The sequence below is a fragment of the Sceloporus occidentalis genome, unplaced genomic scaffold (genome assembly GCF_023333645.1).
Source record: "Sceloporus occidentalis isolate IW3139 unplaced genomic scaffold, rSceOcc1.0.p SCAF_5, whole genome shotgun sequence".
In the NCBI taxonomy this organism is placed as follows: Eukaryota; Metazoa; Chordata; class Lepidosauria; order Squamata; family Phrynosomatidae; genus Sceloporus; species Sceloporus occidentalis.
The window spans coordinates 173682336-173706928 of record NW_028316985.1 but is presented as its reverse complement, the minus strand read 5'-3'; the positions used below and the strand labels follow the sequence as shown (position 1 = coordinate 173706928).

The 24593-nt window shown below is 40.0% G+C and overlaps 1 protein-coding gene across 3 annotated transcripts in view; it reads left to right on the top strand.

The window, feature by feature from the left end:
* The window catches only part of AFF1 (ALF transcription elongation factor 1), a 146051-nt gene that overhangs the window by 36741 nt on the left and 84717 nt on the right, over window positions 1-24593 (top strand). For all 3 annotated transcript variants that reach the window (XM_089526153.1, XM_089526155.1, XM_089526152.1), the window contains exons 2-3: window positions 15275-15395; window positions 17156-18049. In XM_089526153.1, the coding sequence (XP_089382279.1) occupies window positions 15275-15395; window positions 17156-18049 (1015 nt within the window). The remainder of the gene's footprint in view (window positions 1-15274; window positions 15396-17155; window positions 18050-24593) is intronic.

The following is a 24593-nucleotide window of genomic DNA, read 5'->3' as shown; positions in this document are numbered from 1 at the left end:
GAAGCCACTATTTTATGTGTGGTGGATAAAACAAAGAGATGTCCTAATGTATGTTAGCAGTTTAAATAATAATGCTATAACAGATCATTAATAACAATTAACAGAGTGTCCATAATTGTAATGGCAGTGAAATTTGACAGATGAACAGCTGCATTACATAAGGGCACAGTTTTATGTTATTTAGTCAGGTAAATCAAATAAAATAGAGCTTGTTACCTCTAATCAAATGAAATGTAAGGGCCAGGACTGAAAGATCAGTTGTTCTGGGTGGCTTGGAATGAAGACACAAAAAGGTTGTGAAATATTATTATTGTTTTATTTATATCACAACTTTCCTCCAAGGAGGTCAAGACTGCATCCATGGCTCTTCTCCCCATCATTATATTCATGGCAGTCCTGTGAGGTAGGTTGGGCTGAGAAAGAGAGATTGGCCCAAGCTCACCCGGTGAGCTTCATGGTCAAGTTGAGTTTTGAATATATATCTTTCCCCTCCAAAACTATCACTGAATCCCACTGTAAGACTATTTACAGCTTGTCTGGGGGAGAGAGGCAATTGTTCATTGGCAAGCAAAGTAATGTACGATATCCAACTCTCCATCTTGTTCTTAGGCATCATAGAGTTACAGTTGAAATAGTGTTGGACAGCTAACTTGTAACTGCTAACATTTCTTGGAAACCTCAGATTTTCCTCTGCTATTCTCTGGCACCTTTTAACTTGGGGAAAGGGCACTTGAAAAAACCAAAAACCTTAGAGGAGTTATCCAAGGGAGTCTATCCTGTTTTTTCCAGCTGGCAGAATTGCACTTCTTTCCTAGGGCCACAGGGCGCCATAAGACTCACTTAATTGCTGCTTATATCTGGGAGGCTTAAAGTGGGGCATTATTGGCTGGAATGACATCTTGCATGGGCTGCAAGTTTTTCATAGCTGTTAATTTTTTGTTGTAATGTTAGGGAAATTCTCTTTAATTACAAGGATATCCTGAAGCTCTTGTGGTTTTACATAGCACTGTGTTACTTCACTGTCACCCTTGCTTTATAGAGAGTGGAAACGGGGTTAGTGCAGTCTTCCCATGCCAGTTGGAATGATGGGATTGAAGCTGAAAACATCTGGAGGCTACAGAGTTGGCGAAGTTAGCTTGGGGAAGCTACTTTGTCTAATTTACTGCTGCCTTAGGACCCACTTTGGGAGAAAGGCAGCATATAAATGAAGTAAGTAAGTAAGTAACTGGCAGAAGTAAGGCATGATTATGGCTCTCTGTGGTTTCTAAGTCCATCTCCTATTTTTGGAGGGTATGCAAGTTGTCCAGGGGAGTTACAGAACAGCCTTCTATGTTAACCTTTCTTCATGGGGCTGGCTGAGGTTTACTGGCAGGGCAGAGTCTTTCAGGTTACCTCCTGTGCTGTCAGCTGTTGTCATTGGTAAAACTGGGAAATGTTGTGGTCCTGGTTGTATATTCTCTGAAACCATTTTTCTGTGTGGTTGTTTTGAAAACTGAAATTGAAGAGCAAAGGGATGGAGAAACAAATCACTTTTCAAAACATTATTTTGCAGTTGTTTGCAATTATAAATTTAATCAGTAAGAATACTTGTACAGCACTTTCAGAGATACAAAACAGTTCACATCCATGATCTAATCATCATTATCAACAATCTTATAAATTAGTTTTTGTGTCCTCTGTATTGCAGGTATGGGAAATGAGGCAGATAGAGAGGCTTGTCTAAGTGCACTTAATTCATGGTAAGATCTGAACTGACAGTCTTGTGTGCAGTATCACTCTTTAGCTCACACATTTACTAGCAAAATGCTTGCCCCCTGTAAAGCAAGCCTTGGAGAAAAGGGAACACCTCTAATATTGCAGGGATCCCTGAGTGCTAAGACCATTTCACTCTATTTCCCTAATCATTTGGCTGTAGGTTCCACATCATCACTTGTAAGGTATAGCGTTTGCAGAATGTAATGGTGTTGTTGTTGTTATGATTGTGTGCCTTCATGTTGTTTCTGACTTATAGCGACACTAAGTTGAACTTATGGGGTTTTCATGGCAAGATTTGTTCAGAGGTGGTTTGCCATTGCTCTCCCTTGAGGCTGAGAGAGTTTGGCTTGTCCAAGATCACACAGTGGGTCTCATGGCTGAGTTGGGAATCAAACCCTGGTCTCCAAAGTCATAGTCCAACACTGTGCCTCAAACAACTATGGCACCCTGGCTTTCATGTAATGGTATACATGATGTACTTGGCAGCAATGATTCACTTTTTTGAGTATCAGTGAAAGTCAATCGTTTTTCTTGTGTAGGAGATATAAAATTGTCCTCCTTTTGGCAGTGGTGATAAAACTGCACAGGAGACTGGGATAGAGGGCACATTTGTTTGTTTATTTACTCACTTTATATCCCTAATTTTGCCCATAATGGGACTCCAAGCAGTTTGCAGTGAATGTTAAAACAAAATAGCTAAAACAATATGTGATACAATTTTTTTAAAAAAGCAACAAACAATCCAATTAAAACACTACATTAATTTTAAAATAATGAAAAACATACAAAGCACATAAATATATTAAAACCCAACACCTACATTGTATGTCCTTGTGCCCCAACTAATTAAGGGTTGAAGGCCTCTTTAAGAATGTCTTTGCCTGCCAGTGAGTTTGCAGTATACTTTAAAATTCTCATATAACATGGGGTAGTGGCCAGAATCTATTCTGCATTTATTTGCATTCATTAATGTATCCTTATCTGCATGCATTTAGCTAATGAGCCCCACACCACCAGGCTCTGTTTATTTATTTATTATGTTAGATTTTGGCAAGTGATACAACCTGGACACTGACTTTTATGTGTCTGATATACGTCTATTAAATTGTAACATCAAGAAACCCGATCTGCTGGTCTGCCTTTTCCACTGCTCCTTCTCTGTGCAAATACTTGCTTGGCAGGACAGTGTGTTCTCTGGGAGAAGGAAAAATGATATTGTTGTGCATCCATGGTTTTTAAACTGTTGGTTAACTTGCATTTTTAACAGGTGTCAAAACAGCAAAGGGTTATGCTTATGTAATTGACCTTACTGTAGGTCCAATATCCAGTTTTTGTACTGGAACACCAGTTGCATAATGTCTGGAGGGAAGCAGTTGCAAGGAGTACATTCTCTAGCTACATATACATAAGGAATATTCAGAGAGGCTGTTCTACATGATGATTGTTTACTTAAGGCAATGTATATATATGTGTGTACAAACACCAAAAATTATTTGGTAGTGTACATTATTTTTTTTTATCTGTCTCATAATGACTATTCTGACACAAACAGCTGGCAGAGGAGGAGTGTGTGTTCTTTTAAACTAAATAAGTGGTTTTAAATTTCCAAGGCAAACTTTCTGAAATCTAGACAATTAATATTCAAACCATGCTAAATTCAGGTGAATTTATTTACCTCACTTTGCCCTGATGTTTCTCCAAACAGAAGGTTTTCATGTGCACAAATTAGTTTGAAGTGCTTGGAGCAAGTACATTCTTGTCACATCTGTGTATGTATTGGATAATACAAAAAATTGTTAAGTGGTTGTCTTCAGGCATACATGATGATATGATCCAACTAATTGCCTGACTATTTATTCCAGTTAGTTTGGTATTACTGAGAAGGCTGCACTCTTTTTCTCCAAATATCCCAAATAGTATTTTTTAAAAAGCCCCATTAAAATCCCCCCTTTTTTACTACTTTGACTTGACTTGACCATTACTTTTTCATGAGTGTGTAGGGCAGCTTTTAATCAGTTTGATATGTAAAAGCGGTACCTTTTTCATTTTCAGAGGAGCAGAACCTGTTCATTAAAATGTAGCCAGCAGGTCTAACAACTTGCCTACTTGTCTGTCCTTGTGAAAACAGTTGTCAGATAAAATTTCTTCCTTGTCTGTGAGGGATAGGTGATAGCAAATCAGAAAATGGAGAAGGGTCATGGCTTTCAAATAGAGATGTCAGGGAAGAAAAATAAATAACAAGTTGGTAAGAAAAAGTTATCTCGATATTTTCAGCCAACCAGTGTTGCTACAGATATGTTCCCCTTTCATCTCCCACTTGAGAGAGCACATGCAGTTGGTGGTCAGGGATGATAGGAGTTGCAGGTCAGAACAATTGGAGAGGCAGGGAGTGATGTTGAGGAGGAGTGCTAAATCAGGAGAGTAGAAGGTAGACTGCATGCGTGGAGGTCGGTTGTCATCTCATGGAAGGATCCATGCAACTTGTTTTATGTGAAGGTTGTTTGTTGTCTTTTATCAGTGCATCTTGATTTGTTATTTATAAGCCTTGGGAAAATCACACTCTCTCAGAGGAAGGCAATAGCAAACCTCCTTCTGAACAAATCTTGCCAAGAAAATTCCATAATAGCTTCGCCTTAGGGTCACCATAAGTCAGAAGCAACTTGAAGGCACACATCAGCAAGAAGAGCAACAACAGCAATACTAACTTTGTTGATGTGTGCCTTCAAGTTATTTCTGACCTGTGGTGACCCCAAGCCAAGCCTAGTGCTGGGTTTTCTTGGCAAGATTTATAAAAAGGGGTTTGCCTTTGCTTCCTTCTGAGGCTGAAAGAGTGTGACTTGCCTAAGGTCACACAGTGGGTTTCCATGGCTGAGCAGGGATTTGAACCCTGGTCTCCAGTGCTCACACCACCACACCACGCTGCCTCAAGGATGTTAAATTTCTTGTGCTGTCCACAAGAGACGTGTGTGCTGCCCATTTGGCACTGAAGGCTAAACTCAACATAAGACACTGCCGCTCATCCATATGAAGTGCCACATGTGTGGGGTTGCAGGTGAGGAGGAGAGGCCGCAGAGGAGAGAGAGCCAAACCCGCCCATCTTACTGCCCACCATTGGTTCAGGTCAGGTTCTCATCCAAGCTGGTGCCTTCCAGATGTGCTGGGCTGTATTAAGGCAGGAGCTATTCCATCTGGGTGGGAGTTGTAATCCAAAACATCTGAAGTGCCCCAGAGTGGAGGTAGGCTGTTCCGAGTGATTTTCACTCTGAATTTTCACTTCTGATACCGGAACCGAGTTGAGAGATGAGTGCATAAAGCAATCAAACACAATGTTGAGGCAAGGAGGTGAGTTTTGCTCTCGTATTCATCTGATGCAGTCTGAATTCTTAAACAAACGTGATATGACAATATACCTGCTTCTGCTGCCCCCTTCTCTCCTTGCAGAGTTCTTAACAGCTGCCAGGCAATGAGCATTTTGGCAGGTGAAGCTTTTCCCAGCAAGAAAAAATAGAAATAGGGAAGGAGTTAAAAAAGAAGCTTCAACGTTCTGCTGGTCACTGGACCAGATAAAGGCATGGAGAGCCTGCCAAGGGGGGAAAAAAAGAAAAGAAAAATGGTTGGAGCCCTGTAAATGTTTGATCTCCCCAACTCTCTTATCAAGCTGACTGCTTGCTGCAGATTTTTCTCCTTTGTTGTCTCATACCTTTGATGTGCTAATTAACCCTCCCAATTTGGCTGCATGCAGTAAGCACATTCCATCCTTTGTATTCTGTGCAAGCTCTCTCGCTTTCTCTCTTCTCTCGCTGTCTCTCTTCTTTTGCTGTCTCTCTTTCTCTCACTCTCTGTTTTGTTTTTGAACAGGCCTGCTGAGATATAATATCTCTTGCTCCCACTCTTTAACCAACATACTGATCCAACTGAGAGATAATAGTTGGAAGCCTACTTGGTATGTCTTTCATTTGTGGAGCAAAGCAATGAACCAGTACCCAAGAGGTGTTCTCCTCTTCTTACCAGACTCATTCCTAATTCTAACCATTAGCACCTGCAAAAGGTGCCAAAGGAAATTACAAGAGTTACTAGTTTCCCTTTCCTCCAAACAAAGTGCTCTCTTCCAGCACATGCTTAAGGTCTGCAGGTGATACCTGCCTCGTGCACAGCCTGTCATTCACACCTTTCGAGACAGTTTTTTTAAATCGGGAATAGACCCAGGGGTCTGAATAGTGAATGTTTTGATAAGTTGAGACTTTGCCTTCTCTGGTTCCAGTTAGTCCTAGTTCCAGCCTGATTTTGGCCATGCTAGCTGGAAGATTTGGGTAGTTTAAAAAAACCAAAGTAATTTTTGCAGGCTGTTATCGAAAAAAGAAAAAAAAACAACAACAACTGGCAGGCCAATCTTTCTTAGGGAGAACTGTGTTTTCCCACTTTGTTCTAGTCAGGCCTCACTTGCAGTACTGTGTTCAATTTTGGGTGTCTTATTTTTAAGAAAGTGACAAATTGAAGTGGGTTCAGGGAAGGGCGACAAGGATGATAAGGGATCTTGTAGAAACTTTGAGACTAACTGGGTGAAAGGAGTTGTAGCATAAGCTTTCATAGACTTGGACTACTTCTTCAGATGCATTTTAAAATGTTATTTCTGTTGTCAGGTAAGATGGTCTGGAGAGATACACAGAGCAATAAATCAAATCAAGTAATCATATTTCACCTTTCCTGCTCTTTCCCAGTCTCCACATGGCCAAAAAAAGGGGGAATGGACTCTGCCTGCATCGATATCCCACCAGACCATCTTAACTGATAACAGAAATAACTTATTAAGAACAGAATGTAGGCTTGTGACACTAATATCATATTTTATTTCATCTCCTGATTAATTTTTAACACTTTGGCCTGACGAAGAAGGAAGTTGAGCTTTGAAAGCTTGCATTATGTATTTTCTGCTTTTTTTAGTTGGTCCAATAAAGATATCACTGCTTTGTGGGTTATGTATTTTGCTGTATAGTTAGGTCAACACAGCTAGCCCTGAATATGCTTGCTAGAGGGAAATCTTATTACAGGCTCTAGGGCAGGAAAGGCTGTTGCTGTTACTGAAACAAGGCCGATGGAAGGGCAAGAGAAATAGTAATGTCAATAGGCTGGTGGGACAAGGGCATATGTGCTTCATTTCATATCCGTTCCAAATACTGAGCCAGTGTTTTGGAGGCTGGGTTTGCTTTGTGATATGTTTTCCCATCAAGATTTTAGTGAGAAGCAGAACAGGGTTCTTTGTGACTAATTTTACAATGAACATCAGTAGGCAATTTTATGGCTCTTAAAAAAAAAAAAAGAATCCTGACCTTTTATGAAAAGATGGAGGGAATGCTCCACCCTTGGTTTTGAGAAAGTTGAATTGGTGACTTCTCACAGCAGAGAAGTTGTAGCATCTATTAGAAATCAGTTTCATTAAGGCTCATGATTTCCTGCTGTTGTATTAAAGGGAAATGTTCCTCCTTAATCTTTAGAAGGAAGAGGTACTGTGTGTTCTAGAACGGAAATATGTCACACATTAGTATGTTGTTTCCACCCTCTTCTTTGCTGCTGATAAGTATATAACTAGATCAGGATGCAGTGTTTTTCTAAAATAACCATATTAAAATCAGAAACACTGTATGGATCTTGTAATGTGAACAGAATTAGCAACTTTGTTGGGTATTCCACTGGTGGCAGCAGGCTAAATCGAGAATTTGAAATGACCTCTCCCAAATCATAGTCCAGCACACTTTTCTTTAATTTTATGTGCTCATATGTATTCTTTTTTTTTTTCAGTAGTCAAAATTAGTTGAACTGAGTTTTGTTTTCCTAAAATGCACTTGAAAAAGGCACGTGCAATTACAGCTTTTAATTTGGATTTTTCTTTCACTTTCTATGTTATGATATGAAATAAAAAAATCTTAAATTGGTTTAAATATGTTGCTTATCGGGTAATGCATTCAAAATACCAAAAAATCACAAACAAGTTACGTGAAGTGCTGGAGGGGAGAGGAAATATGATCCCTCCTGTTTTCAGGAATATTTAAACAATTCCACATACAGTACTTATGAGAGAGACAAATGAACTTGATTTAATTTGAAATGAAAATAGCTCACCTACTTTTTTCCACTGAGAGCATAGGTTTTGCCCAATTCTTGATTTTATTTTTCCTCTTTTATTTATCTCTCCCCCCCTTAACTGTTTACAAATATACTCTGTCCATTTAACATTTTCTTGCTTCCTGGCATTATTTCAGTTTACATGGGAGCAATGTTATAAAATACACCAATTGACAGCTTAGCAAATATGATTTAACACATGGTTTGGGAAAGTGCAACCTGCTATGTACATTTATGTGGCCATGGAGGTAATTTTTCTCATGTTTTGGAACCTCTGGGCTATTTTTGGCCCAGAAGAAGCCTTTTTTCAAAACTGTTGTTTAAAAAGCTTCTTCTGTGTCTAAAATAGCCCAAACCCCAAGAAAAGAACCATGGCAAAAAATGCTCCCGAGAGGGAGGAAAGTGTATTTCTTTTTTGGGGGGGGGAGTGCAGTTGGGGATGCAGCCTTTAATGTTTCCTGGAGGTAATAATAAGCCCTCCTAGCTTCCTATACCTGTCCTAAAGGCAGATGTACTTGGGGTGGTGGAACAGCTAGTTAGCAAAGTGATCACTTTGGTCTTCTAATAAGACTGGTATGGAAATTTTGCATATTGCAATAAGCCGATCAGGCAGAAATAGGGGAAGGTAGCTGTTGTCTGTTAGTAAAATATTTCCATATAGCAGTGCATGGTGTGGTGGTCTTCTGTTTTTTAATGTTGATTTATTTATTTTTGCCTGCTCCTCATAAATTGATGAAACTTAGAGGTTGCTTATAGCTGAGGTGTTCCTTTGCAGTTCATTCAGTCCTTTTAGTTCCATTTGTAACCACAATATTTTAGAAAGTACAGTTGATCCTTATCCATGGATTTTTTATCCATGGATTCAAGCATCTACAGCTTGAAAATATTTCAAAAAAGTTAAATTCCAAATAGTGAACCTTGATTTTCCATTTTATATAAGGGCCACCATTTCGCTGTGCCATTATATTTAATGGGAGTTGAACATCCATGGATTTTGTTATCCATGGGGTGTCCTGGAACCAAACCCCAGTGGATAACAAGGACCCACTGTAAATTCAGTTTGTAATTACTTCTTGAATAAACTGTTGGGTGTCTTAGATATATTAAACACAATTTATACCAAGCCAAGTTATATAGAGAGCACATTATATTCATGAAGTAACAAAGGGACTTTCAATCTGTAAAGGAAGTGTCCTCCCATTTTAAAAAACATTTCTAAAACATTTTCAGGAAAAATGGGGGGGGGGACCCTGGATATTTCCCCCCCTAAGGTTTCAGATTTTCTGGAATTTTTGCATCTCTAGTTGTTCTGGGGTGGTAGTTAGAATGACAACAGTGAAGTGGCATTTGGCAATAATGCACAAATACCTTGTTTTAGAATAACAGCATGGGTTAATGTTTGTCCCAGCAAGGTGATTCTAGAGCCCTGTGTATTTGTGCTTCCATTTATCAAAGCCATAGGAATCAATGTTGCCACATGGAATTGTATTTATTGCTTTTTGCATCTGCATCATTTGCAAGGGAGAGCTCTTGGGGTAGAAATCTAATGAACATCAGTGGTGCAAATTAGGGGGATAATTAAGGCAAAACTAAACCTAATATTGATATACTGGGGAATCATTTTGGTATTTCCTGGTCTTCCCTCCCATCAACCCCAAATTTCTATGGTTTTTAGTTCATTGTGGCAGTAACAAGTGTGTAAGGCAGATATGTGGGTATCAGTGGCAGTGAGCTTTTCACAGTGTCTTATCTTGCAATCCTGTTTATCTTTGCAACACATTTCACCCTGATCCAACTCCCACAACTATGTAATTACGTTTATACCTGGGGCTCAAATACTGCACTGCATCAGTACGTCTGGGGACATGAACTAGAATCCACAAATGTTCATACTAAAATAAATTATTTTGGGCATTATTTTCAGGAATGCACTGTGTAGCTATTCTGACCTTTTCTCCTGAAACAGAGAAGCAGCAGAGAACCTACATAACACAGTGTGATAAATTACTCATCTGGAACTATTCTTAGTCTAGACCAGTGGTAGTCAAAGTGCGGCCTTCTGGCTGCATGTGTTCCCCCTGGGCATTTTTGTGGTCCCTATGGGATAAAATTTAATATTTTTTGCTCCAAAATGACCACTAGGAGATGTAGAGGGCATTTCCACCATGTTTGGAAAGCCCTAGTAGCCCCCCCCCCCCATAAAAACAAATATTTGCAGAAATTTTCCCAAAAAAATATGTTTTGTTTCAAAATGCACTGGTCGGCTAGGAAATCCCCAAAATAGAGTGGGAATGTCCATATGTCTTTTAGAGGGCATTTGCAGGGCAACATTATTGTTGTTTTGCAGGAGCAGGTGTAGTGGAGGGTGCAGCCCCCAAGGGTGGTTAATGTGGCCCCTTAGTTTTCCACAGTTGCCCACCTCAGTCTAGACTCCTGCAGGGGTGCTCTGTGAATTGTAACATGTACTTTCTGTGCAGCATTCCCAGTCTTATTTGAGATGTGGTATAAAGATTCTTCATATTTTTGCATCAATATCATGTTAATAGTCCTCATGAAAAAGAAATGATTTATCTTACAGACACTGCTCTTAAATTTAAGTTGAAAATCAGTCATATATATCAACTTTCATTGACTCTCACCATTTGTTCCTGAAGCAAGTCATTCATTGGGGTTTCATTCTTGGAATCTCAAGAAAAGCAAGCAGATTGATTGATACAAAAAGGAATTCCTAGTCAGGAACTCAGAATAGTTTACAAGGGTGTTTAAAAAAATGTAAAAAAATACCCACATCATACAGAAGTTAAAAAATATAATTAAACTCACAGTAGAATTAAAAACATGGTAACTAAAAAGAAAACAACCGGTAAATGGTAAAGCACATTTGGAAAAGCCCTTTTTTGATAATCAGTCAGGCCTTAGAGGTGGCAGAAATGGAATGATCTTCCTTATTAAAAGATAGGAAGGAGGGTGTCAGCCTAAACTCTCCAGGAAGGGAATTCTGGAGCTTGGGAACAGAGGTTGAGAAGGCCTTCTCTCATGTTCCCACCAGATGTGCCTGTGAGTGTAGTGGGAAAAGGACCTTCCTAGAAGATCTCAAAACATGGGAAAATACGGTCCTGAGCAGAACAAAAGAGTAAACCTTCCAAACTATGGTTGTAATTACAGTTGAGTGGCTAGTAAGAGGAGAATAAGTGGATCTCCCAATGGAAAAATTCCAGAGCTTGGAGGCAGGGGGGCTTAGTGATCAAAAACAATCTGCTGATTTTCCAGTGGCCTGGTTTTTGAAAATAGGAATGCATATGGCCTCATCTGGCCAGGCTTATTGAGGAGGACTTGCACGGCACCACAATCTCTGAGCTCTCCCAAGTAGTTGAGAGGGTTGTGCAATGGCATGAATACTACTAGTACATTTTGAACCAATTATATTTCTGAGTCACTGTGATAGAATAATTGTAGTAATGCTGGATTTGAGAACAAGAAGGCTTACTTATCCACAAGCTTTCCACATGACCATGGGCTGTTTCCTGTGATTCAGGCTACAGTCCAATACACCAGGGTTGTGAATCATGTGGCTTTCTGGTTGTTGTCAGACTGCAGCTCCCAGTATTCTTCACTTTTGGGTGAGCTGGCTAGGGCTCTTGGTACATGTAGTCCAACAGCAGTTGTAGGGCTGCATCATACATATCTTTGTAATGGACTCAAGTAATAGTGGGACTTACTTCTGAATAATTGTTTATAGATGCGTTTTGTCACAGGACTGGTGTGAGGATTGTGTGCATGGGGGGAATATCCGCAGATTCTGCCTTGTGTAACTGTCTGGATTTTCTGCCAATGTTGTTACTTTAGGATATATTAAGCATTTGTGCATGTTTGAATAAGGAACAGAAATACCTTTCATCTTATTGCTTCTGTTAGTGGGTTGGGGACACAGGGCCTCATGCAGCCTCTGAACCCTCTTTTTGAGCCCCAGTGCCCCTCCAAGATCATCCATGGTGATAGAATTTTAGAGTTGGAAGAGACTATGAGGACCATATAGTTTAATCCCCTACCATGCAGGAATACACAATTAAAGCACCCCTGAGAGATGCCCATCCAACCTCTGTTTAAAGACCTCCAAAGATGAATAGTCCAGCAACCTCACAGGCAGTCTGTTCCACTGTAGAACAGCATTTACAGTTTAAAAAGTTCTTTCTAAAGTTTAAATGGAGTCTCTTTTCTTGTAACCTGAGTCTATTGGTTTTAGTTTTAGATTCTGGAGCAGCAGAAAACAAGTTGTTCTTTCTTCTATATGGCATCGTTTCAGATATTTAAAGACCATTATCAGTGTCATCTCTCACCATCTGTGTTGTTGAAATACCCCCATCACAGCACTTCACTCCTTCCTATCTCTTATTTTCCCCTCTGTTCCATTGGCACTGTAGAGCCATTGCAGTTGCCAGTCAATTGCAGTAGTAGAGGAAGAGTGCTGCCTGGAAGGGCTGCAAGAAGGATGCAGCTGCCTTGCATCATGAAATTATTCACTCTGGTGTCCTGTAATTCTCTGAACTTGTGAAAGCAGATGTAGGTGGCACAAACGAAGTAAACCAAAACCTGTAATCCATTCTATTGGGTGATGCTGGAATAAGTTTTCCTTTCATTCCATGAATTATTTGCAATCTTAAATCTATTTAGGAATAAGTCCCACTGAACTGTGCAGACTTGGAACACGTTTCTTGAAGATAGCACTAGGGTTGCCAGAGAGAAAGCTGGAAGTTGCTTGTATACCTTTAATGATTGAGGCTTGTTACTTGGTTGCATGACAAGCAACATCTGCTGCAATTCTCACTTCTACAGTTATTAAAGGTACTGGGGCCATCTCCAGTTTTCAGTCCGTATGCAGCACTAATGGGGGATGGTGCCAGACATCTTAGTTTGCTATCAGCCTGCTGACTTACCCAAGAATCAGAAGACATTGCCTCTAGACCCAATGAAATGAATGGAGCTGGTGCCAGATCATTTCCTACTTGTATTAACAATTGGTATGTATGAGTTGGAAGAAACGATACAGATCAATTTGAGGACATTGCCAGGTTTCTTACATAACACTGTTGTCCTCTGGCCTTGCACATCTGTCTTTTCTGCTTTGTGTTGATAAGAGAATAATAATGGTTGGTTTAAAGGCTCTGGTTCACACAGAGCAGTTGTTTTTGAACAAATCAACATTCTGAGGCTTTTCATGAGCTTGCTCGCACAGAAAATCATTGGAAAGACAGTAGTTTCTTTGCCCTGTTCCTGATGCGTGACTGTGGGTAATCATATTCCAAATTCAATCCAAGCATGAAACTCCAAAAGTAGCTGTTACTTGGGAAAATGGATTTGCTGCAGTTTTCATGGCCTCAGCAAGATGAGAACTGGTGGGGCGTGGGGTATGTCAATGTTGGAGAAGATAGAATGGATTTAAGCTCTGGGGAAACTGGTGTAACTCCGCAGAAACATTTTGTACCTCAGATGCCCTCACTGTTGCTACTGAGAGCGACTGTTATGACTTGTTTTATGTTTGTGTTATTTTAGCACTTCTGAGCCACCTCTAACCATGTTCACATGGTGGCTTATTACAAGGGTAAAATCAAATGTTGGAAATACATTGGCCAGGCCAATATCACAACATGTGGCAAAAGTGAAGCCGATCAGAACTAAAGCAGATTAAAAGGCCCAGACATTTAAAAAAACCAACAATCAAAATTACAACTCCTTGAGGCAGAAATGTACACCTTGGGAATACTCCTAAATCCATCTGAGCTGTTTCTGTTCAGACAGCTGTGGCCTGAACAGGTAGCCTGACCACAGTAATTCTTTCATTGGCATCTTCCTGATTTGACTACTGCATACTGCAATGTGCTCTTTGTCAGGCTGACCTTGAAGATGATTATGAAGCTGCAGCTAGTGCATAATGCAACACAAGATTGCTGACTGAGATCCAGCATGGCGTATTGGTTTGAATGTTGGAGCATGACTCTGGAGACCAGGGTTTGATTCCTGGCTCCACCATGAACTCCCTGGGTGACTTTGAGCAAGTTACTTGCTCTAAGCCTCAGGGAAAGGCAATGGCAAACTTCCTTTGAAGAAACTTGTCAAGAAAACCCCATATGTTAGGGTCACCGTAAGTCAGAAATGACTTGACTCTATCGATTTTGTTCTTACATTCAAGAATAAATAATTTCAAAGCCCTCCTACTGGTCGTCATTACATTTGGGGACTTTTTTGTAAACAAATCATTCATGAAACACGACCAACAACAACAACAAACAGACACATAGCTAAAACGTAGAAAACATTAAGATTAAAATATTAGCAATTATTTTATATTCTTAATTTGGATCTACTTTTTTCATCTTTCTCGTCCCCCCTCCCCCGTTTTTCTTGTATAAGTTATTGTTTTGTTTTAGACATATGGAAATGTTAATTAAAATGTGTTGGCAATAGGATTATCTTTGTCAGTAGGCAACAGGGCTATCTCAACTATCTCTCCAGATACATTGTGTTACAACTTTCATCCTCTCCAACCAGTGTGGTGAAGTTGAGAATTGTAGCTAGACACTTCTGGAGGGCACCTAATCTGGAGGAGTCTGGCACAGATTATTACATTTTTTCTCCCTATCCTATTGCTAGCTGAACCAGACAAATTATGGAATAGATCAAATATATATATTTGTAAGAAATGTATATCTCCAAAAAAGTAGTATTTGAAGAAGGAAAGCAACCCCCCCCCCCCCCACATTATGGTTCTTTCTTCTGCAAGTTCCAGAACAGCAAAGGGAGTTGCCCCTTTCTAATCTCTTGGATCCATGTGGTGACTGAAATAAAGAGCGTGATGACAAAAGTAGATGAGCCACTTACACACAGGATCCTAGAAAATAGGCTTGCTAGGGTATTTTGTTTATTTCTTTATATTATTTAGAGAGGCGTTTGGTTTTGCATTTGTTGCAGGTGGAACTTTTAATGGGGTTGTTGCGTTTTAAAATGTGTTTAAGGTTGTGTTTTTAATCTTGTGTTTTTAAAATACAACTTGGGTTTAACTGTTTTAATTTTTGTATTAATAATTTTATAGTTGTGACTGGTTGGAAGATGCCTTGGGTCCTATGTCAGGAGAAAGATGGGATATAAATTAAATAAATAAAACAAGTTTCTGTTAAAACTTTCTCTGTGTGCAAATATGTTAACTGCTTCACTTTGTGCCTGCCCTACATGCCTGTAGGCACATGTCTAGGTACTGTATTGTGTGGCCGCTCATGCAAATCCCTTGCTTTCTTTAATTACCTTCTGCAGTTCTAAAAAGTGTGCCAGTTGAAGAGGTGGAACCTTCACTGTGTTAGAGAGTGAAGTGCTAGCTAGTAATTTCCCCCCTTCTTTTCTCCAACAGCTTGTACAATGAAGAGAGGAATTTGCTCCGCATCCAAGCAAAAGAGAGGAGGAACCAGGAAGCTCACCAGGAAAGAGAGACGTTCCCTGCAGCTATTCCCCTCTTTGAAAAACCTTACAAGGTATCTCCAGCATATATCATTGCATGGCAGTTTGAATGGCTTGCAAAAGGGGAGTCCTCATGCCATCAATCACATTGTTTTTGGAGCTGCGGCTTTGGCAGCCTATCATATCAAGAATACTACAGACCCTCTCTCTTTATTGAGCTTCTTCAGCCTCATATCTTCCATATGTTTTACACAGTAACTCTCATCACTGCTGAGCACTGGTCATGCTGGCTGGGGCTGATAGGAATTGTAGTCCAAAGCATATGGAGAACATTAGGTTGGGGAAGATTTCCCATCTTGTGGATATGTGAATGATCATCTAGCAATTGGAAGCAAGAGGTACCCCAAGAAGGTCTATAGCACTATGGTAGAGTACGTATTTTGCATGCAGGTTGTCCTGGGTTCAATCCCCAGAACTTCCAGTTTGTGGTATTTTTTGTAGCAGGGTTTAGAAAGTTTCAGCAACTGCTGCTTGGCAATGGATTCACTGAATGTAAGAAATCGATCTACTCTTGCTTGAAGATATTGAAGGATACAAAATTAGTGGGATCATTTTGAACTGACTTATTTCAAGGACCATGTTCCTGTTATATGAACCCAACTGTGATTATATCTGCACTGCAGAAATAGTCCAGGTTGACACCAGTTTAAGTGTCATGGCTCAATGCTTTGGCATTCTGGGAATTATAGTTCATTGTGGCACCAGAACTCTTTGACAGAGAAGGCTAAATATCTCACAAAACTACAGTTTCCAGAATTCCGTAGCATTGAGCCATGGCAGGTAAAGTGGTGTCAACTTGGATTATTGGTCCAGTGCGAATGCAGGTTATGTTTTGAGATGTTCTGGGTCTCTCTCCCACCACCATCACAGGCACATTTGGTGGGAACATGGGAGAGGATCTTCTCAGTGGCTGCTTCTAGACTCTGAAACTTATTTTCCAGAGAGGCTAGACTGTGACATTCTCCTTACTAATCTTGTTGTTGTGTGCCTTCAAGTCATTTCTGATTTATGGTTACCCTAAGGCAATTGTATCATGGGCTTTTATTGACAAGATTTGTTCAGAGGGGTTTTTTCTTTGCCTTCCTCTGAGACTGAGAGCATGTGACATGCCTAAGGTCACCCAGTGGGTTTCATGGCAAAGCTGGGAATTGAACCCTGGTCTCCAGAGCAGCTAAAACCCTTTTTATTCTGGTATGTAAATAGACCCTGTTTAATTTGCTAGACTTTGGTTGTTCTTTTTAATTTGTTTTAACTGGTTTCAGAATCTATGGTGTCCTCTCCCTCCTTGGGTTTACTTCTTGCTCCCAATTGCTAGATGATCATTCACACCTCCACAAGATGGGGAATCTTCCACAACCTGATGCTCTGCATATGCTTTGGATTACAATTCCTATCAGTCCCAGCTACTGCTCAGCAGTGATGAGAGTTGCAGTGTAAAACAGAAATATTTTCCTATGCTTCTTGTTCTTTTATTTCCCTTAGCAGTAGAATCTTCGGAAGGCTGAAGATGGTCTCCATGAAGAAAATAGAGTAATTTTTATCACATTGCATTTCAGCCTTGTAAAAATGTCTAGTGCAAATTGCAAGAAATTGCAGCTGCTTGAAAAACTTGAATGGGAGTCTTTGCTACTGTTCGATCAATATTATAAATTAATCAGATGGATCAGTAACTTCATTATGTTTTAATCATTCCCTTGCATATCATATTTGCCAGTGCTTCATCTGTTTCAGTGCTTTCATTTCTCCCATCCTTTGCTGTTCTTTACCATTTCAGATTAACAAAGCAGATGAATTGTCTAGCAGAATTCAAAAAATGTTTGGCGATTATGAAGAGATGAAGGAACTCATTGCTGCAAGGTCCCAGCAGAATTACATAGGGATCCCAGAGAGTGTCATGTCTCTGATCCCTCCGCACAAACCAGATCGTCCACCCTTCCCCGGAAAGACCAGCAGCACACTACCCCCTTCATTCCAGAACAACTATCATCACAAGCCTTTGGGACCTCTCCCTTCCAGTGCTCCCTCAGCAGGAAATTCTGTGCACTACCAAAAAGCCCACTCAAGGATTGACTCAGTCTCACAAAGTAGTGGGATGTCCAGCCACCAGAGGCAAAGTCAGGAGCTGAGCTGCAAGACTCAAGAAGTCCAAAGTAGCAGGCGCCAGCAGAAAAGCGAAAAATGCATTGAAGAAGATATTGCACGTGAGGTGCAAGCCTCCCTTTTGGAACTTTCTCCCCTGCTGTCCACATTGTCTTCCCCTATTGCACCTTTGTCCCCTCTACATTCCGGCCAATGCATCAATTCCAGGCCTCAGAGTAGCAGCAACAACAAAAAACCTGGACAGAATAGCTCCCCTCCTCAGGAGCTGGTGGCTGGAACATGTGATAAAGAAACCCAGGACAGTGTGAGTGCTACTGTAGCTGTTGCTGCCCAACCTTCCACCCAGACATTTCCCTCGTCCTTGTCCTCCAAAACCAGTGCAATACAGCAGAAACCGACTGCCTATGTCCGGCCAATGGATGGTCAAGATCAGGCACCAGATGAGTCTCCAGAGCTCAAGCCTCTACCCAAGGAATATCACGAATCATCCTATGGGAAAATAACTAGTTTAAAAGCAAACACCAAGACCAACTTACCCAAACTGAAAATACCTGCTGAACCAGTTGAGGTTGGTGAAACTGCAGTGTTTGTTTTGATTATGCTTTCATTATGTATCCCCCCAAAAGATGGTTTAAATGTTAAGTTTTTCCTATTTCCTATTGAGGGCTCATCATTACAACAACTTGAAAGGGGATTGATCGTTAGTCAATGTATAGTATGATCATCCAGGTTGAATATGCTGCATGAAAGCTGGCTTTGAGCAGAGTCAATTGCTACCTGGTGTGAGAGATGGATGATCACCCTTCTGTTCAAAGTAAAATGGTATTGAGACTTCATTTGCTTCCCACCCCTAGGATCTTCACATTCTCTATGGGGGGGCAGATAAAGGTAGCAATAGTGAGGCTTCAAGCTCCTGCCAAGAATCCTTTCCCATCAGGTATTGGAACCATAGGTTCCAGGATAGGTGGGCAAATCGTATTAGTCCCATTGCCTAGTAGTTAAAGGCCTCTTACTGGGAACTGGGGTACATGTTACCATTGCGTGCTGAAAGGTGAGAATTTTGGGAGTGGAAGGGGAAGTTGGTGGTAGAGAAGGCTGAGTAGAATGGCTGTTTTACATAATTTGAAAAGGTCTGATCACCTATTAAACTTTTTAATTTAGGGCACACTAATATTTACAGTAGCCAAAAATAATCCTCCAGTTTATTCCAGTAAGCCTGTATGGATTTTTATTTTGCTTAATGGACACTTGTTTGTTTATTGGGTTTGTTTGGTGTTTTTTTCTATGTTGTGCAGAAGTGATAATCTCTGCATATCATGTTCATGTACTTGTAGTTCTTCTGTATTAATTAATCCAAATTAATTTAAAAGTGAGCTGAGTACAAAGGATGAAAATTTGGCTTGGATAATTTTTGCTTTTAGCTCAGATATTTTTCTTCTTGCTTACTTGCAAGTTAAAAACATAATCACAAAATAATTAAGCAAACAAAGCTGCAAGGCAAACTACAAGATAGCAGCAAGAACAAGAAAAGGAAGAGACAGATAAACATAAGCTGTGGTCAGGCCCAAATCCTGCCAAAATAAAAGTGTTTTTAGTGGGTGATGGAACTCTTTCAGGAAGAGGGTTGGTTTAGTCTGCAGCTAGAAAATTCTCCCTGGTTTTACTGTCAAGACAATAGACTAGGAATGATGTCAGTAACTGGAAATTAATTTAATGGCTATTTGGTTTTAAAACCATTGAGAGTTTCCTCTCCACCATTATTGAAAGCGGAGAGGGGGGAAGGACACTTTTCATCCACAGTGATCTCCTTTGACATCACATCTTTCGTCAAACGCTGATTGGCTCATTTCACTGTTCAAGGCTTGTGTGTCACCCGCAGCTGTGAATTAATTGTTGATGGCTTTTGCTCACGGCAGCACTGACAAGTTAAGCCTTTCCATTTGAACAGAGGAGGAGGCTTTACTGTGGAGTCAATTAATCTAGCATGGATGATTGTGTTATGACTCATTTTGCACTAAAACTAAACCCACACCAGAGTCTTTCTGCTTTTACAAATTCTGTCATCTCCAGCTTCAAGTATTCAAGTGGTCAGACAGCAAGACTGATCCATGCAAAGTTCAGTTATAGTAAATAACTTCATTTGCAAAATGGACATTTTGCCATGACCGCTCTTATATGCATGCAGCACCATGCATATATCAAGCTTCATTCTTGAGTTCCCCCTGTGCGTAAAACTAGACACATTCTCTGCCTCTCTTTTTGGAATTCTTCTAAACTTCAGTACTAAAATGCCTATCAAAGAGTGGTGCTGTTTGAAATCCACAGCCTAGAATTTTCAAACATAATAGGAATGGAGAATTGAAATTGAAAGGAGTGGGGGTGGAGGGTTGATCTATTTTGCTATATATGCGACAAAACTCTTTTGAACACTGAGAAGTGTTTCCTTGCTTCTCTTCATTAAGGTTTGTAGCTTTTGGGAGACACTCTCCCAGATGAAAGTTTCTGTTCTTTGGGTTTGTCCACAATCATGCCTCCAGCCCCAGATCACTATTTTCATTTTTGAAATGGGAGACCAAAGCATAGTTGGCCATGAAATGAGTCATATCAGAGGTAGAAGTGGACCCAGTTCTCTGTGTTTGTATATTGCTGCACATAACAAGGATGCAGTTGTGCAGGGAAGGGAAGGATTTCACAGAGGTCTGGAAGAGCAGGACACAACTACTTGCCTAGAGAAGACCATGACAAATGTGACAGTGCAAGAGTTTGAAATAAAAAGGAAGAATATTGTGTAATGAAGTTTTTGTTAAGCCTCCTTACCATATTCCAACATCCCAAATTGGCCCATGGCTGTTTTTTCAGTAAATACAGCTTTTAACAAGACTTTGGCTTATCAGCTTTTTGAATGTTTCTGTCAGACACATTTTGTAATTTATTTCCTGTTGTTGTAAATGACATCAAAAGCAGTGGCTGGAAGTTTCAGTACAAGTGGCATTGACAATGAACTGTGTATCTTGAATTGTAATTCAGAGCAATTTAAATAGTAAAATGCATGGAGGGGAATGACCAATTTAAACCATATTTTCCCATGTTATAAATCATGTGTTTGTTGGTGTTTGCTAGCAGTATATTGCTTTAAACGTTTTCATAATTAAGTGTGTTGCTTTCTTATGTCTGTTTCTCTGTTGACTGAGTAGCTTGAAAAAATAGGTCAGATGTGGCATATAGGCCATCCGTGTTGATAGCATTCATAAAAATCTTTAGTTATAAAAGGCTAAGCATTATATCAATCCAGTATTTAGGTATGTATTTAAATGTGCAGTATTTAAACATGTGCTTAAATTAGTCAAATTTTAAAGCGCCAAGTTTAAGCTGCATTATGCCCACTGGTCTGTAGATTTTTTTGGTTAAGAATTATGGGTGCAGCATTTTGAAAATATATTATAAAATATTTTTAATATGTTTGTTCTACCAAGATATTTCATATCTTGGTTCAGCTGTTAATAGTGTAGATATATCTTTGAATCCTACTTAGGATTACCCATGCTATCATATTTCCAGTTTCTATTTATGGTTGTGCAAGCTGGCCAGTGAAGAAAGCTGATAGAAACAAAACTCATTTGAAATGTGGTGCTGGAGAAGTGTGTCGATGCTATTGTGGACTGCTTAAAAGACAAATTAATGGGTCCTTGAACAAACCATGATTGAACTCTCCCTAGAAGATGACATGACTAAACAGACTGTCATATTTTGGCCATATCATCAGAAGACATGACTCATTAGAAAAGACAATAATACTTGGGAAGGTAGAAAGCAGTTTAAAAGACCACATTCCAGTTGGGTGGAATCAATCAAGGAAGCCACTGCCCTGAGTCTGCAAGACCTGAGCAGGGCTGTTCACAATAGGCTATCTTGAAGGTCTCATGCCTAGGGCTGCCAACTTTGATGACAATTAACAACAAAAAACTACCAAGATGCATTATCTATAAATTAGGGGTCTAAGGACTTAGGGGCTTTCAGATGGTGTTGAACAGCAGTTCTTGATTTTGGAAGAGCTTGAGAATGTTACTTTTTCTTTTACTACAAGCCCTAGAATCCCAGTATGGCCATTGTTTTTTTAAAAAAGAAAATCTGCATCTGTAGTATGTATTAAAAAAGAGTCTAGTGGCACTTTAAATTTGAACATTTAATGGAGCATGGGCTTTTGTGGCCCAGAATTCACCTTGTCACACAATAGTTTTCTGGTCCAGGGAAGTTTGTAGGAAGGTTTGGGTTTAATCATTAAATATTTAACAAACATTTAAATACTTAAATGTTCATTCTATTGTAGAATTTTTCACTGAATAAGACCAGCATATAAATATTTTAAAATAAAAAGTACATGTGCCACAATATTTTCTTCCTTAAGGTGCTACAAGGCTCTTAGTTGTGTTTACAGATGCAAGACTTTTAATTGTGTTTAGCACTCCAAAATGTGTTGCATAGTATGGATGAGATGAACAATCCCAAGGTAGGGAAAATTGTGGCCACCCTGAGTGTTCTTAAACTACTGTGGTCATCAGTCTTAGCCAGTGTTTTCAACAATGAAGAGATGATGGAAAATATAGGCCAACAGTATCGGAAGGGCCACACATTCCAGTTTCTGATATGTTTGACATTAGGCTTGCTAATCACAAACCAGCTGCATCCCCTTCCCCTACTATGGGTTGATTTTTCAGTGCAACTTCAAGCTTGCAGCATTGTGGTGTAAGCAATTCATATCATTGGCATGAGCCAGCAAGTTGGGGAAACTTTGGAAAAGCATATCAGATGATACCAGTCACTATCAAATGGTACAGCAAGTTTAATAGGACAGACAGAGAAATTGTAGCAAATACTACATGATGTGAGCTGATCTCTATGGCCACTTTAACATCTAGGCTGGTTCTGTGGCAAAGCAGAAATAGTGGGTGTTCTGAGATGTAGAAAGTATTTCATTCATGTAGTACAGTAGTATTTTTGAGTAATAGTCATTCCTTAAAATTAGGAACATCTTGCAACCCCAGGCATGAAAAAAAATCTCTTGCTCTTTAATAACTTGGCCTTTATTATTATTGAGCACAGTTTGATGAAGAGATAGGTTAGAATTCCTAATAAGAAGCTGTTGGATCTTTCCATGCATTAGTAGAATTTGCACTGACATGAAAAGGCTGCAAGAACCAGCAGGAAAAGCTTGAGCAATACTTAGGAGCAGATGCCGCGCAAATGCTTCCAACAAGGCAGGGATATGCCAAACAATAAAGATTGTGAAAGCTGGGACTGGTGGGGAGTAACACTGTGCATGGTAATAAGCAAAGAACAATATCCTAAAATGCAAGCACATTGAATGAGATAAAGATTCAGTGGCCCTGGTATGCCTTTATCTTATACTTTTTCTAGTGTTTAGGGTTTTGTTTGTTTGTTTTTGAGGTCTGCGTGTGAGATGAACAGAGGTTAGTGTGTATGTGGAGTAGGAGGAGAGAAAGAAAAATGTTAGAAATAAGAATAATCCGAGAAGTTTCAATTATGGCCTGACATTTAGTGGGCAGTGGCTGAGGCCTTGTATCACGCCTGCTGTCCCGCCACAATCCCACTAGTTTCTGAATGGAAGCATATCAGTTTGGCATAATTTCTTATCACACTTTCTCCCATGATAGTGCTCTGGTAATCCATGATTACATTATCAGTTTTGCACAGCGCCAAATGCTGCCTTCCAGGAGGAGGGTGGCAGGACAAGCAATCATGGCTGCCAACTACCTTCCGAAGCTGGCTGCTGTGTGAATGTGCACACAGCAGCAGACTTCAGGAAGCTGTTGGCAACTGCAGTTGCTGTGAGGAGGAGTGGGGAGAGGAGCAGAGTCACATCCACGCATACCATGTGACTGCCAAGAAATGGAATAGCAATTGCACAAAGGTAATAATGGAATAGCAGCAAGATTGAGAGCCTATTGACAGGTTTTGCCCATCAGTGAAAAGGAATGGAATGCAAGGCAGCAGCAGGATGGACATAACATTGTGTGATAAGTACTGACAGAATAAAAGTGTCTTTTATTCTGTCAGAATTCCACTTTTATAACCTGGCCTGTGTAATAAAGTCCTGAGTGGTATCTGAAAAGTGGTACAATCCTGCTTAATCCATACACAAATAAGAGACAGAAAAGGTCTATTATAAAGCAGCATAACCCTTCACTGAATCCTATATTGTTGCATTTACTCAATCTTCAGTCTTTTTCTTAGTTTGTTATCTCCCCATTCTGCCAATGCCATAGGCTCAGCCTTTTCAGGAATAGGAGTGAACACCGTAGGCTGTAATTAAGGGAGTCGAGAGAGAGGGAGATTACCTATAGAGTACAGTAAGTGCATCGGATGCATCTGTAGAGAACAATAGTAGTCCAGTATTGGAACAGGGGAATTAAAATATAGGCAAACAATTTCTGTGTTTTGTGAACACCTGTGTGACACTGCTTTCTGGAAGATAAGTAAGAGTCCCATTGTAAAGTTTAAATCACCATTTTAATTATAGACTGTGTGTGTGTTTGGGGGTAGTATTTGTGATTAAATTCTTTGTATGCTTCTTTGAGGTCCCTTGTTGAAATGGCAGTGTATAAACGATTAGTAGCATATCTGGGCCTCCAGTGGAACTGATCCCAGGGCAAATCAGGCCATATATTGAGCCCAGAGAAATTGGCCAGTAGAACTGCCAAGCTATTTTGGCATCCGGTGCTTTGCTTGAGTAATGGGTCTCCTGGCACTATCCCATTTTGCCAGTTCTCCCATTCTGCTCCATCAGTTTCCTCTCATCTGGCTTACTGAAGGAGATTGCATAATACTGCTCTGCTGCATACTCATGTGTTATCCAGAGTTGGTGTCCTAGTACAAAGACATTACTGCAGTATTTTACTGGCATGGTTACAGTCCCAGAGTGTACCATGCAAGAAGGCAGCATGAAAACTGATCCTCCAACTCTTCTCTGATCAAATCTTGCTATTGATACAGCAAAACTGATCACCATAGAGAAATACTCTGTTAATTAGATTTAGACTGCCATTCTATGACCTAGAAGATTCTAAATTCAGATACCCAGACAACCATGAAGT